The following is a 16,113-nucleotide window of genomic DNA, read 5'->3' as shown; positions in this document are numbered from 1 at the left end:
GAATCGATGCTCCCGATATCGATTCCCATTATTATTATTGAAAACGAATGGAAATGTTTTAATATTTGTAGTACGGGGAGAGGGAAATAACAAATTGACATTTCCTGAATGAAAATATCTATTCAAGTTTAACATAAAAATATATTAAACTACCGTCGTGCCGCTCCATAGAAAGTATATCAATCAATATCATGCTTGTTCATGCACCAAAAGGAAAACTTTTTTTTCTCTCCTTTATTTCGTTCTGGAACGATATATGGATGTACACCAGCCTAACGTATCTATATGTGACGATACATTCAACCTAATCGATTCGGTATATTTAATGGATTTTGTTGTATTTATGTTGCTTCTTATTGTGCCGGGTGCTCCGATGTATTGCTGCCATTCCGACAGAAATTACTTGCTAAACAATGTCTATAAAAGACGGAAAGTGTAGCATTAATGTAGCGATAAATCATTCGGAGAAACATCGCTAATAAAGTCAGATCAAAAATTGAAGATGATAATGCCACAACGAGTGGATGGCGCTGGGTACACTATTTGTTTTTGGCGCATTTTAACACACCACAGCAATACTTTGCGATAGCAGTGAATACGACCACAAAAGTTTACGAATTATAACCAGAGCTTAAAGCTCTACTCGTCTGAATAGCGCCAAGGTTTAACTAAAGCTTTACGACATTGCAGTGTACTTGACAGCTCGCTCTCTCTCACGGCTCTCACACAGAGTACTTTTCGTTGAGTGGAAACCACACTTAATGCATTCCAAGCAATAGATCATCTTCAAGGCCGTTTGAAATGTCATTCAAATGGATGAATGAACGAAACATTTAACGAAACTTAAGTGAGGTTACGTGTGAAAGTACCGTATCTTGAAGATGATCTATAGACATTAGACCGAAAAACCATGGTGTTAGCGAATAAGCTCTTTTGAAGCTCCCTGCACCCTATCCACATGATTATATTAATAGAATACAGTCATGCAAAGTCTTAACCCACAACGATATACGATGAATTAAGGGATTTTTCCGGTCTTTATATTGAATGATTCAATACGAACATAAACCGATACAATAGAGTCATTGACATTTAATATCTGTCTGCGCTGTCGGTTCGTTATACGATTCTATTTGGAATTTGTTTTTTTTTGTTCGGTTATTTGATATTAAAAACAACAACAGAAACTATGTTGGAACAGCCGTAACGTTGTTGGGTTAGTTTATCAATTTTTAATGTTCACCAACAGCGAGAACAATTACTGCCCTTGAGAGTACATACAAACAATAAAGCGCAGTCATTAGACAATGGTAATTCAATGAGCTTTGAGACACGTAGCTTTTTTTTGTTTAGCGAAAGTCATCTCTATTTCTAACGGTAGCCTGTTTTCGTCTGACTGGTAACGAAAAAAGAGGGAAAACCAAGTTTCGTACGTTGTAAAAGGGAGCAAACGTTCCCTATGTTCCATGTTGTAAATCAAATCGTACGCTTCTCATGTTCCATGTTGACTCACAACAATTGACTATTGGGATACAAGTGCGAACAGCCACTTCCAATGGTTTACACATAGGAACTCATTTCCCTGTAAATCGGCAGTAGGTCCATTGTGCCATGTTTCGTTCATTTAAATTCCCTCCCTATTTCCTCACACCATCAACGTTTGAATGTCAACGAAAATGTCGATTCTGGCGAATTATTAATTGCCAAAAATATCTACAGGTAAGGTCTCATTACACAAAATGACCTCCATTCTGCCGGTTCAACTTCCGGTATACAGTGTCACTCTGCGCTGTGTTCCACCGAAAACAAACACGAGATGCAATAAATTTTACAGCTTTTGTATACCAAACGAATAAGTCGTCAGCTTTTGTCATTGTAATTTAAATTGCGGTAATAATAACCTACAATGGCAAACAGGTCATGTCATTTAAACAATAATTAATTTTCGAAACAAACGAACGATTCGTTCTCGTTATACTAGAGTGGCACACAACTAGAGAGTTAGAGGGATGAGAGACACGGCGAGCTTTTACATTTTCTGAATATATTAACGGTTGCGGTCGTTCTTCTACAATCTAATTTATAATTTACCTACTTTGCTGATTAATTGCTTGTGTAACGGCACTTTCCAAGTTCGATTTATGGGTATAACTGATGTAAATTCGTGTAGCACAAAATGCATCGGAATGTCATTTCGGTTTTAGTTAGAGACAAGCTAGGCTGGATCGGCTTTTCCTTTTTTAAGGCAGTGCCTCGTTTGTCTTCTCGTCGGTTAGCTGTTCGTCAGAAAAGAAACGTTTGGTTCTCTCCCTGTACGGCACTAATGCTTAGTTTCCTCTTACCAAAAAAAGTACTCCGTGTGAGAGACAAAATTGAATTTTTTCAATTTTTCTTTGTTTATTTAACAAATTGCTCTCTCACGGCTCTCTCACGGCTCTCTCACGGAGTACTTTTTTTGAGTGGAATGGGCACTTAAAGCTACAACATCTCCCTGTATAACTTCTCTTTCCACTCAACAAAAAGTACTCACTGAGAGAGCGAGCTGTCAAGCAAAAATTGAAAAAATTCAATTTTGTCTCTCACACTGAGTACTTTTTTGGTAAGTGGAAATAAAACCTTACATTTGACATCCAAACTATGTTACCAGATCAAGTTTCCACTCAAAACACTAATAAAACTTAATCCGCACTTCAGTTTACTCACAGCTTATGCTACAACAATGAAAAGACAAGTGAGAGATAGAGAGAGTGAGAGTAGTTTCCAAAAAAAACAACAATGACATTTGCTCTCTCTTTTCTATTTTTGCAGCCCAAACGATGAGCAAACGGAGTGGAAGTGCAGATTAAGCTTTAATAGAAGTTTGCTCATATTTCTCTCCCTTGGTCAAACGGTCACACATAATTTAACTAAATCTACTGCAACATCGATCGTTGAGCGTTGAAGCACGACAGAGTAAAGTTAACCAGGCAGGAGCGCCGATTTGACTAGGGACCTGAATAATCTAGTTGCCACATATTTTATGCGAATAAAATTTGACAATTTATGTCAGTGTTCATTTGACGTTTCGAAAATGAACCGCTCCTGCCTGGTTTATTTTACTCTGCCGTGGTTGAAGTGTAGTTACTTAGCATTATTGCCCTAATTGTGTAATGTGAGTGTCGTCGAATGTTCTCTTCACTGGATCATTTACGATTTCAGTTGAATTCACACAGTACTGGAAGTATGGTGCTGAATTCAAGATCAGTAGAATGATAACGTTTAAATACTATGAACATTTTTGAATTATAGAGAATTTTTGGGAATTAATTCTCAAATGTTAGGCTCTCGTAGAAAAGTGACGCCTTCTACAGTTCTACTATCGGAAGTGACATTTGTAATTTTGCATTTGATATTCTATCTGCGTGAATGTAAAACGTTATAAATTCAGATAAACGATAACAGATGACGCCATCATTTCTCTGTATCAATTGGATATTGTCACTCATCTAACTGCAGGGCTAGATCAGTATCATGCCTGTAATTCGTCCATGATGGTAGCATTTCGATGCTTTCAATGGGGAATCAGTGTCGATGTCTAATTAAATTGATCCTATAAAAGTGGAAATGGATTTTCAAATGAGAAAAAAGAAAATTTGTCAAACCTAATTCACCCTAATACATAAACTGCGATGCTAAAAATAATTGCAATAATTTACAAGCCCGAATAAAAAAACTTACAAATAACTCTGAAGACACGCGAGCCAAATTAATAAGCAGCTAAAACTCTTTTTTCTACCACAGAGGGTATAAAAAAAACAACAACCCAGACCTACAACTCAGTCATTTGTTCGTTTCTTTTTGGGAAAGCAAACTGTTGAATATTGCATGTTTTGTTCTATTTAATTGATCACACCCCGAGTTCTCTGTAAACAAAGTTGTCGTTTTATTTAAATTATAAATAATAAACCACCCCGTTGTTCCCGTCTATATAATTTTCCATGCAATTTAATGGTGAACACGATTTTAAAATTTTTTTAATTTAAATATTTAAACAATCATTTAGCGCTTCATTTAGTTGTAAGTCACTTTGGTTAGAATTATTACTTAACATGTCACAGACTGCTGTCATCTGTTATAGACAACGACAGCAAGAATAAACGACAAGCTGTCATACCGCTCTGACTAATGAAGTCTTATATAGCAAAAAGCATGTTCAAAACAAATGAAGTAAAAGATTTCTGAAATCAAACTGAAAATCTTCAATCAAATGAAGCAATAGATCAGTTAGTAAAACTGTTAATATGCTTGCCGTCCGCGACAGGTTAACTGTCAGTCGTCGTTATTGTCATAGTGACAAAGACGTTGTCATTTTTAGTGCTACACGGAAACCTAACCCATACTCCTACTCAAATCATTGGACCAATTGGAATGAATTTATTTTCTATTGGGTCGATCAAAAATAAATTACTTTTAATCGATGAACAATCAAGATACACAAATAAGTTAGCATTGATAACCGTTAACCGTTTAACAAACACAGGAACTATTTTTGAGAAAACATACTCACAATTCCCCGAAGTACTAATTAATTACCCGGTGATGACTGGTCCAACCGTTAGTCATGTCATTCGAAATGTCGAAAGGTAAAGCAAATATTCAGCGGATCACAGAAAATGTGGAACCCAAATTTCGGGTGTATTTAACAGCAGCGTCATATTAAGTGTTATGTAGCGCTATCGATGTCTATAGAATTGATGGAATGCGGTAGCAGGAATGTTGGAAAAGTATTTCAGCACTGCAAATATTGCATTGAAATCGTGGGTGTTACAATGAAGTTCAATGTGACATTATGAAGTGAATCTGCCCTGCACACCCGAGACTAGGGCTATATATGAGTATGACATACTTGCATGTCAAAATCAGTGTTACCAACACATGTTCTTTTAGCCTAAGTTTTTCGTGTACGTGTCGCCGCATATAGCAATGTAAACTTACCGAAAAGTTTGAGAAAATTTAGCAACAAACGCAAGTTTGACATTTCATAAGCGAAATGACTCGTTTAAATCACAAAATTCGTGTTACTTCATTTCGGATAATAATTCGCTAAATATGATCGTGTATAGTGTGTACACATATCCTCTGAGAATATTGTCGTGATTTTCAACTCAGCTAATCAGTTGGTAATTAATTACGTCAATAACTTGCATAAAATCGGTCATTCGACCATAAGTGATGTTATGGAGGGGAAAATTATTTCGTGTGTAAAAAGTCTATCGAATCATGCACAGAAAAACATCTGTTAAACAAAGACAGACAAAAAAAACTTTCATCCAGCCAGTAATAACGAGCTCAATTTCAATAATAATCAAACCTGGTTTTTGTACACATATTCGACTACCCTCAAAGGGTATGTGTCCATTGTCCATAAATGTAGGTTAAGAAATGGAAAGTTCTATTTTGGGTAGCTTAATGGCGCCATTGATTATTTTATTGCGTATCGGGCGGAATTCTTATATTTAATGTTATACCAACTAAACTCACATATTTGTACAAATAATAAAATATCGAGAGCGCATATTTATACAAATGAGAAATTGGTTTTTACGATTAATTTGTTGATTGTGTAACACCAGAAATATATTTTTCAACTATAAAACACCCGAAAGTATATGATATCAATCATGTAAGCCACACGTTAATGATACGTTTTAGCGCCGTTCTCTATTTGAATATTTTGTTTGTTGCTCGACCTGTTTGACCCAATAAAAAAGTGCTTCGATTATTCTGGGAATACGTGCAGCGATTGACCAATAATGAAGTAGTGAGCAATGGAACTGCGGATCATAAAATAATAAGGGTTACCAGATGGCATCACTTCATGGTTGACAGTCATAGCAATTAAGATGATAAATTACTTCGCGAGACAGCGAAATCTGTCGAATTGATTTTGTTTAGAACAATAATTGGAGATATTTTAAATTCCATTCAATCTTAACTCAAATCTTGGAATTGTGTCGTTCATTTATGAACGCTGTAATTAGGAATGAGAAAATAGTTTCGCTATATTAACCTGTATCATACAACTACTCATCTGTTATCGATAACGACGACAAAAATAATGAAAAAGCTCTGTGTAATAAGGTCCGTTATATGGTAAAATGCATGTTAAAAAAAATTGAAGTACAAGATTTGAAATCACCAGATTAAAAAATATTTTGATCGATGGAAGTGATAGACCCGATAATAATACTGGTCATATGCTTGCCGTCTGTAACAGGTTAACTTCCATGTATACATGCCCTAGCGAAGTTTGACCCAAAGTATATGCAATGAAAGTGTAAAACAGGTATGGTCTATTGTCCGCCCGGAGGACATAAAAATTTGATTTTCGTACTTAAACGCACTCATTTTCATATTATTTTGACATAAAATGTGGGTGCTACGAATTCGCCGATCGACCATACCTGTTCTAGACTTTCATTGAGTATATGAACCCAATGAAAGTAATGTAAATCCACAAAAACACGCGGAGTCCAAGTTTCCGATGAATTAGAGTCCACTTCGTCCACTAACGACTGCAATGGAATTTTCACAGTTCTGAATGCCTTTCCGACAAGCATACCTTCAATTCTATCGCAATCTTTAGCACTACACCAAACGAAATGTGAGATGTACACGTCAATAACCTTCAGTGTTTAATTTTCACGATCAACAGATGCTTTCTATTGGGAGCTGCGGGAATTCATAATATGCACGAAATAAGCATTCCGAATATTAATAGCTCCGATAGTAGCAAAACACTGTTGATACCAGTCAATTAGTTAGCTAATTTGCTGATAATGTGAACCAACTCACATTTAAACAAAACAAAACAAAACTGGACAGCAACTACGATTTTCGAATATGTCAAGCAATAGGTTTGTTCCAAGTAACTGTAAACACGAACTTTGACAACCCGAACAACGAAAATTTCATCCACAGCAACGTCGCTTACGTGATATTTCATACAAATCGAGCAACTTAGTCTACGCGATTTACACAGAAATATTATTGAGGTTATGGTTCTGTGGATGAAATTTGACAATTCGTATGGCCTTGGAACAAACCTATCGTTGCAAACAGATATATGCAAAAATTGCGACTGAGTCGTTTCGACGGATAGAGGTAATAGAGTGTTCCAGTTCGAATTTCGAAAACATTTCGAAAAACTTTGTCACCGCGGGCATATAAAAAATTGCGAAAGTGAACACGGAAATAACTTTTTCTATTGTGTCGAGGCATAAAAGTGAACAACTTCCGAAATGGAATGCCCTATGAGTACACAGTTCCAGAAAGATGGTTGGAAATGACAGAAAAATAGCATGCGGTCCTATAGAACGGATTCCCGCAGCTCCTTGTATGATTTTCTTATCAACGCTATTGTTCCGCTACGATTTTTTCTCACCACTTTTTCCGTACCACTTAGTGACGATATTTTTTCCGCTACGTGTTGCACTCTTTGTTGCAAATCGCCCAAGATCTTTTAAGAATTTTATCAGTGATATCTGGTCTCGAACTTGCAGAAGTAGAGCTTTCAACAAGAGCTTCGAACGAACAAAAGAAAAGACAGTAGAGGACTCGTACTTCCAATAATCCTACAGATATACCAGGACAACGTATCGTATTTTTGCTAACTTTCTAGAGCTTTGAACTTGTTGTGAATTCCAAAGTACACTGGAATCCAAAAGAAAGCTTAAAGCTCTCCGAATTTGTTAACATACTGCAGTAACACCAACATTTCACTTATTTCTATTTGTACCAGACAGATACATGTACATGAAGCTAAAACTAACTACGTTTTATTTTTGCATGATTGCAGTTGAAGTAGATACTTTTATACCCCTCATTACACCTCATTTCATGCACATAAACGACCTCGTTTTCAGTTGTAATTACACGTTTTTGCATAGTGTTTTGCATCCACCAATTAATCATACAAAAAATGGTAACAAATATTCGCAGATGCATAGAAGCCACTTCTATCCTCCATTCAGAAAAAAATTGATATCACATCATCGTTCACGGCATACGGTTAGCATAATGTGTCTGTCGTTTTTGGCTTTCCTCCTCTTCGATAAAATATAATTGAACACGGCCCAAAGTATGTAGAACGGCAAAAAAAAACCGTACTTTATGTTCCGTTGCTTGCCATTTTATTTTACATAAATGCACTCCACATATATGGGAAGGCAGCAACAGCAGCAGGAACAACACAAAAAAAAAATAACAAAATACTGCCGTAAGCTTGGTTGGTGCTTTTTTCCATATCATTTCCATCCAAAGCCCACAATATGTAACGTAGAAACGAACAAGAAACATTCAAAAAAATTTCATTTTTTTCTCTCTCTTTTTCCAGATAAAAATGTTACGACGAACCGGAACAGGATGACAACCAGTCGAGCATTACATTTATCCGCCACAATCGATATGCATGCATTGCTTGCGATGCTTGTGGATGCAGTTGGCTCGTTAGGAAATCAACCGAAATTTACAATATCGAAAGATAGACGGTCGAACGAAGAGTGTTTTGATAGGCTGAATCAATTCCGAATCAGGAGCTGAAAAGGACGATGAGTGAATATATGTAGCGGTATGTATTAGGGGCAGTTAGCTCAGTCCTGTACCGACACTAATCATTCAATTCAATTTATCCATCGTCTCACAGTGACAGCCCTATGTTGGGCGAACGCGATCGAGACCGTGAAGCGGTGCACTGGGAATTAGGCGACTCGACAACGCCCCCTTTCAATAATGGCGGACCGAATATGGGTGGTGTCCCACCAGGCATGCAATATGGTTATGGAGACGATGGTACATTCACAACGAATACAAATTATGCGGCTGGTGGTTGTGCAAGCGGGACTGCTGGAGTTGCTGGCAAAGAGGTTCGTTACGCCCCTTTGCCAAACACTCAATCACCTGAACATTCGAATCCCATATCCCAGGCACCGTTACAGAGGACACATTCCAGGTAAGAATATGAAGCCAATTTGATAATAGGTTAGAGACTTGGAGAAGGGTATACTGAAGTCGGAACCCAAATTTGAGAACTTCTTTTTTCAGCTTCTTTGCAATTCTGATAATTTTCGAAAGTTTGCTTTCAAGTAAGCTTTTAAAGAAGCTTTCAATAAAGCTTTCAATAAAGCTTTCAAAGAAGCTTTCAATAAAGCTTTCAATAAAGCTTTCAATAAAGCTTTCAATAAAGCTTTCAATAAAGCTTTCAAAGAAGCTTTCAATAAAGCTTTCAAAAAAGTTTTCAATAAAGCTTAATGCTTTAAGAGGAAAGCTTTCACACATTTACCAATTTGTGTATCGCACAAACCGTGGTAGCTCTCTGTACATTGACTAATTTGTCTAGTTCACACCAAAACGCTATACATCTTTAAAAGTACCTTCACAAACTGTGGAGAGCTTTCAAGAGCTTATTTTTTACATTCCAATGAAATATTTCAATTAACTACTAAAATCCATAAAGAGTCTTCAAGGTTTCAAAGCTTTCAAAAACCTCAATATTACTACCAAGATTGACATCGTCGTGTTGAGTTACTCAAACGAAAAGCGGTGTGAATAAAATCGCGTCGAAATATATTGTAATGCTTAAAACTAAGATAGTCTAAAGATAACATCTGATTTTCACGCAGAAGTCATGGTTTCACTAGAGACACTAGTTTCACTCGACTAGGCCCATAATCTGTTAAAATCTTTAAGATTCTAAATTGAGTTACTTGAATGTTCCTCATCAATTTTGGATCAATTCTATCAACATATCAGTTCTATATTCCACAAACTCGAATTCATTCTTCTGTTTCGACTACTGAAATGAAAGCAACTTTACACGTACTGCAAATAAGTTGTGATATTTGATTGTGTTTGCATATGTCCGTATGCAGAAAAGGACACCTTTGCGCTAACCTGTCTAAGGTCAGTTGCAATTGCAAAATAAATACGTTCAAACCGAATCGAAAACCATAAATTTCCGCGAAGAAAAAATGTCATTTTCCACCAAAACTTTGAATGCGATTTTCATTTTACATTTTGTAGTCGACCGGTTCAGTTGTTACGAAATCGAAACCAATTTTCCAAAATAAAAATTCGCTAAACGGAGAGTGTTATACTATATCCCAGCTTATTATTGGTATTGTTCACCTGGTGTGTGTTTGTGCAAGCAATCACCGTCGCATTTGAATTTATTTGATTGTTACCATTTAAATGCAAAATTCGAACGGCGGAAATAAGTTTTTCCAAGGTTAGTAAGGTCGCCACGACTTTTTTACAATTTTCTTTTTTGCATAATTTCTTTTCCTCATATTGCTGCATCGCCCGTTATGAATAATTTAAAATAAATCACGACTGTGACTACGCTTCTACATTTTATATTAGAAACCAAAAAAAGGGATTGCTCGTGTGGTAATCGTTAGGGGTAAGCCGTTTTATTTGTCTGGTTTGTGCGTGGAATATCCTAGAGAAAAACTGTGCGCTACAAACATTTTGTATCGGCTTTCAGTGACGCTAACGAGATTTTAATAAAGAAAGCGCTACAACAACACGCTTGTTTGTCTAAACGATTCTAAACGAAAGTTGCGAAGTATCACGAGTTTGACGTAAAATTCTTTTGTTTTCAGAAATGCCGAAGTTGCAAAAGCTACGCAATTTGGTCGAGTCAATCATGAAAATTGCGTAGCTTTCGCTAGTTTGAAATTTTAAAACAAAACAAAAGAATTTTATGTCAAGCTCGCATTGCTATGTTACATAAAAGAGCAGAAATTGTGTATTTACAACGACGTAAACGCGTTCACAAATCCTGCCGCCATAATGACTTTGAGATATAACACAAAGTTTACACTACATTACATCGATAGAGATTACATCAAATTCCTGCTCTCCTGAATTGGATAGTCACTGGAATACGTTGGCGAAATTAAAAAAATCCATTTGTGCCGATGCGAAATTGACAACTGCGCTTTTTTATGAATGAAATTAAGAGTTGACATTACAACGCATAAAAAACCTTAGAGAGGCGAATTTGTGAGAGAAAATATATGAAATTCACTCACAAATTCGCCTTTCCAAGGTTTCTATGTGTTGTACGGTAGATTTGGTGTGGTTGTAGCGAATACTGTCGCATACGTCGATATGGCAATCCTTAATTTCATTCGTAAAATCAGGTCGTCGAAAAATTTATCAATTTTGCCAACGTATTTCTCCTGACAATTAGTGGCGAATTCGCTTATGTCAAATTGAGCTTTTTTCTCCTTTGTCATTTTATGCTTGTTTTTTCATTTGGTGATTTAGTGTGGAAATGAAAAGTAAAATTGAGATATATTTGCTGTTTTAAGTGGTTATTCATATTTTATTGGACCTAAAGGTTTTAAAATGTGTTTATGGAATCGATTAACATTAACAAAATAATAAATTAGAAACAAATATTTTCACACAATTAATGCCAATCGATTCCAAACACATTTTAAAACACTTTGGTCCAAAAAAATATGAAAAACCGCTTAAAACAGCAAAGATATCTCAATTTTAGTTTTCATTTCCATACTAAATCGCAAAATAAAAAAACTGACAGATCGTCACAAAGGAGAAAAAAGCTCTCTCTGACGTATAAATTTATACGACCAATGGCGTGGATTTCTCCAGACAATTTCCAGTAGCAACTCCCTATAACAAGAATTTGACGTACGTAGTATAAACGTTTTGTTGTAGCTCAACGTCATTGTGGCGGCAAGATTTGTGAATGAATTAATTGTATTCTGAGCATAGGATACTACCCTGATTCATGGAAGGAAGCCCATGTTATACCGATACCCAAACCAGGCAAGCCCGCTAACGAGGCAAAAAATTTTAGACCCATTAGTCTATTGAACAGTTTGAGTAAAGTACTCGAAAAAGTCCTGCATGTAAGAATATTACAATACTGCGACACAAATGCCTTATTGCCAAACAGCCAATTCGGCTTTAGGAGCAAGCACTCTACCGTTCATGCTCTCATAAGGTTATTTGAAGAAGCAATAATGGGTTTTAACGATGGGAAGTTTACAATAGCCGCTTTTCTAGACATTGAAAAAGCTTTCGACACTATGTGGGTTGAAGGACTCATATATAAACTGATAAACTTGAAGTTTCCTGATTATCTCATCAGAATTATTTTCTCCTACCTCAAAGGACGTAGTTACAGAGTTAAGTTGGGACACCAGCTCTCCGACCCAATAACAGTGAATGATGGGGTACCGCAAGGATCCATACTAGGACCTTTACTCTTTATCATTTTCATGATTGATTTGCCGACGCATATGAACACTACTCTGACCGTCTTTGCAGATGATACAAGTACTTTTTCTACGAGATTATCCCTGAGCAGAGCTAAGTCAAATGTACAAAGCCACCTTCACAAGTTGCACAGATACTATCAGATTTGGAAAATTAGAGTAAATGTGGAAAAATCTGAAGCTCTTTTCATTCAGAGGTCCAACCGCGGGCGTCCCAAAAATGAAAAAGCTTGTGGCATTGAAATGAATGGCACAAAAATCCCTTTCAAGGATAGCGTTCGTTTCTTGGGTTACTACGTTCAACCAAACCTTAAACACAACGAACATGTGAACAGGATGCTTCTGAAAGCTAACACCGGTTTACATAAACTGTATCCCATCATGAAAGTCAATAATGGCATTTCGCAAGAAGTTAAAGTTAAAACCTATGTAACCATATTGAGGCCGGTTCTAACTTATGCCGTCGCGGTTTGGCATAGTTTGCCAAAGTACTTGATTAGGAGGTTAAAAGTCTTTGAAAATAGATGCCTACGTATGGCAATCAATTTCAGAAGATCGAGAACGAACTTTAAGTATTTATCTACTGAAGAACTGCACAAAGTTACGAAAGTGCCGAGGCTTAACGTACACCTGTACGATTTGGCTATGAATATGCTTAGCAAGACGTATTCACATGATAACAACGTTATTAGTGAATTTGGCAGCTTTTCAGCAGAAAGAATTGCTAACTGTACCTATAAACCTCCCCACTCGCTGTTAGGAGGCCATAATTCCAAGCTATTGTCATTATAGACACAACCGCATCCCTATTTGTAATTTCGTATCACCAAAACGAACTGATTATGAGAATTACGATTTCTTTCAAATTTGATTTGATCACAACAAACTTTGTTGTAACCCTAGGTTAAGTATTTACTCAAAAAATTTAGAATATTGATTGTTTTTCGTGCTTTTTTCAATCTACAAGGTGATGAACCTATTGCAATTTCATTTATTCCAATTAAATTTCAATTTTTTTTAAATTTTTAAGTCTAGTATTACTTAAAATGATGAAATTTCATACATAAATTTGGAAAAGTCTGGCAGACTGTAAATTTATTTTTAACAAGAATTATTTGTAAACAAACTGTATAAACTTGATTTGATTAAACGAACAATTATTAAAAAAAAAAAATTTGTGAATGAAAAATTTCAGAATCTCACATCGCAAGTGCCACTTCCGATAGACTGTAGATTGTGTCACTTTTCTATGAAAAAGCATAAGGCTTGATTTCCACTAACCAAAAAAAATTCTTCGTGGGAGAAATAAAATAACAAATTTTTCAATTTCTAATTTGTTGACTTGACAGCTCTCTCTCTCTCTCTCTCTCACGGCTCTCACACAGAGTACTTTTTGTTGAGTGGAAACCATACACTTAAAGATCACGAGTTGGCATCTTATTTTTCTCTCTAATTTTTCCTTTTATTTTTGACCTGATCTTTGCTGATAGTGTTACCTGCTTTCACCTAAAGTGCCAAACCAGTACTTGAAATCTTACATACGTGGGTGTGTAAAGGCACAGTAATAAATGTACCAATATTCACTAAGTGCAATAGATCTGTTTCCATTTCACAATTTACTCACGTCTTCGAACATAAACTTAACGAAGATGATGGTCTACCCCTCATGTATAAGTATTCACCGTACATTAGGTCGCCTTGTGTACATACGGATACATCCCTCATTAATGCCACTGTGGAAAACTATTTCTATTTTCTCGTTTAGCAAATAACTTTTCAATGAAAATTATGAAAATACAGTCGGTATGTGACATGTGTGTGTTCGATACACGCGAGCAATTTGCGCGTTTGATGTTACAAAATTAATTACGATTTTAAAGCGATTGTTGAATCATAGATAGTAATTTTGCCGGTAGTAGAACCGAGTCTGGTTTACGGTTCAATTAGCCCGATCGAGTGTTTTAGAGAGTTTAATTAGGGAATCGATTTATTCAACGAAAATTGAAGCTTTGAAAACTATTTGCTTGATAAATTGGCTAGGGAAACGGCAGGTATCTTCAACTTCAACTCAACATCTCTTGTAAAATTCCACGAAATATTTGAAGACGAGGTTGTGTCGGATAAATCATTGGTTCCCTCTACAAGGAGCTTTCATTTCAACTAAATTTCGCACTTTGTGTCAACAATTTGGTTTTCTCTCTCTCTTTCAGATCAATGTCCTCCATACCACCAGAGCCCTTTATGATAGCGCGCGCCAAACAGATGAACCGTCGCGTATCGATAAATGTGGGCGGTGTAAAACATGAAGTGCTGTGGCGAACGCTCGAACGTTTGCCGCATACAAGACTCGGTCGACTGCGCGAGTGTACCACCCACGAAGCAATATCCGAATTGTGTGACGACTATTCGCTGGTCGACAATGAGTACTTTTTTGACAGACATCCGAAAAGTTTTAGTTCAATTTTGAATTTTTATCGCACCGGGAAATTACATTTAGTGGATGAAATGTGTGTGTTAGCGTTTAGTGACGATTTAGAGTATTGGGGAGTGGATGAGCTGTATCTGGAGTCGTGCTGTCAGCACAAGTATCATCAGCGAAAGGAGCATGTGCACGAGGAGATGCGAAAGGAGGCGGAAAGTTTGCGCCAGCGTGAAGAGGAAGAATTTGGCGATGGAAAATGCGCTCAGTACCAAAAGTATTTGTGGGAACTGCTGGAGAAACCGAATACTAGTCTGGCAGCTCGGGTGAGTTTCGACTTTCGATCGAATTTTATTTTCTCTTTTATCGAGTTGAACGAATTTTATATGAAAAATGTTGCGGTCAGAACCTCGGTTGCCATATTTTCGTCACTTACGGAAATTTTATTCACAAAAATCGAGATTACGTAACACTGGCATGTGTGACCTTGACAGACTCTACACATTTTTTTACGTTAGAAACTTTGACAGACTAATCGTAAATGTGGTGGATGTCTCTTGTTTGCATGTCAGGCCTATAAAACTCGTTTTTTAGTTGAAATTTCTGCTTCGAAAATATGAGAACCGCCTCCTGACTATTTGACTTTCGAATATCGAAATATTTTAGAATCAATCGGCGAGAGATCGCTGCAATCGCTTTCGTTGTAAGTGTTGCTATTTTTCGCTCAGATTTCGAACATTTGGGGTGAGAAATCGAATGTTAGCGTTCGAATGAATTGGTTAGGACTTCCGATTAGTAAATTAACAAAAGCGAGAGGAAAGAACAAGATTGGTTTCAAACGACGACAACTTTTTCTTTAGCAAATGGCACGTGAAGAACTTTTTGACATTTTAATGAGCCAGACAATCTTCCATGTTCTATGGAAATAGGACTAAAACATCCTAAAATTACATCAACTTTGGACTGCATTCAATTCGTCCTAAATCTTATCCTCCTACTGAAAACAGGGAAATAAGACTTGTCCACAATGTTGGTCCGAAATCGCAATATCAGTCAAAAGTGTTTCACAAACACACCTGAGTCTCACAAATTGCGAGTCACAATTCGTATTAATTTCAGTCACTTTGGACAAACTGCATGGAGGAGCATTTTACAACGGAATCTAGAAAAGGAGTATACGAATTGCTCTAGCTACACATAGCGACGTGAAAAAGGCCTAAAATTTTGTTTCTTCTGTCAAGTGGTCAAGTCTGACAGTACAATAAAAGATAAATTTGAATTAGGTCTTTTTCACGTTGCTATTCGTACCTACAGTAACACACACGGAAAAATTAGCACCAAAACGGCTTATTTAGGACAGGGTCATGCAAACAATTCTATTAAGTCATTTTTGAATCAAAACTG

At 36.5% G+C, this 16,113-nt stretch overlaps 1 protein-coding gene across 3 annotated transcripts in view; it reads left to right on the top strand.

Moving 5' to 3' along the window:
• The window catches only part of LOC119077367 (potassium voltage-gated channel protein Shab), a 115,289-nt gene that overhangs the window by 54,052 nt on the left and 45,124 nt on the right, over positions 1–16,113 (top strand). For all 3 annotated transcript variants that reach the window (XM_037184555.1, XM_037184554.1, XM_037184553.1), the window contains exons 3-5: positions 8,375–8,608; positions 8,684–8,989; positions 14,501–15,035. In XM_037184555.1, coding sequence (XP_037040450.1) covers positions 8,694–8,989; positions 14,501–15,035 — 831 coding nt within the window. In that variant the 5' untranslated portion in view covers positions 8,375–8,608; positions 8,684–8,693. The remainder of the gene's footprint in view (positions 1–8,374; positions 8,609–8,683; positions 8,990–14,500; positions 15,036–16,113) is intronic.

Source organism: Bradysia coprophila, unplaced genomic scaffold, assembly GCF_014529535.1.
Source record: "Bradysia coprophila strain Holo2 unplaced genomic scaffold, BU_Bcop_v1 contig_235, whole genome shotgun sequence".
Classification (NCBI taxonomy): Eukaryota; Metazoa; Arthropoda; class Insecta; order Diptera; family Sciaridae; genus Bradysia; species Bradysia coprophila.
The sequence above is the reverse complement of the archived record's forward strand: the minus strand, read 5'-3'. Positions and strand labels throughout refer to the sequence as shown.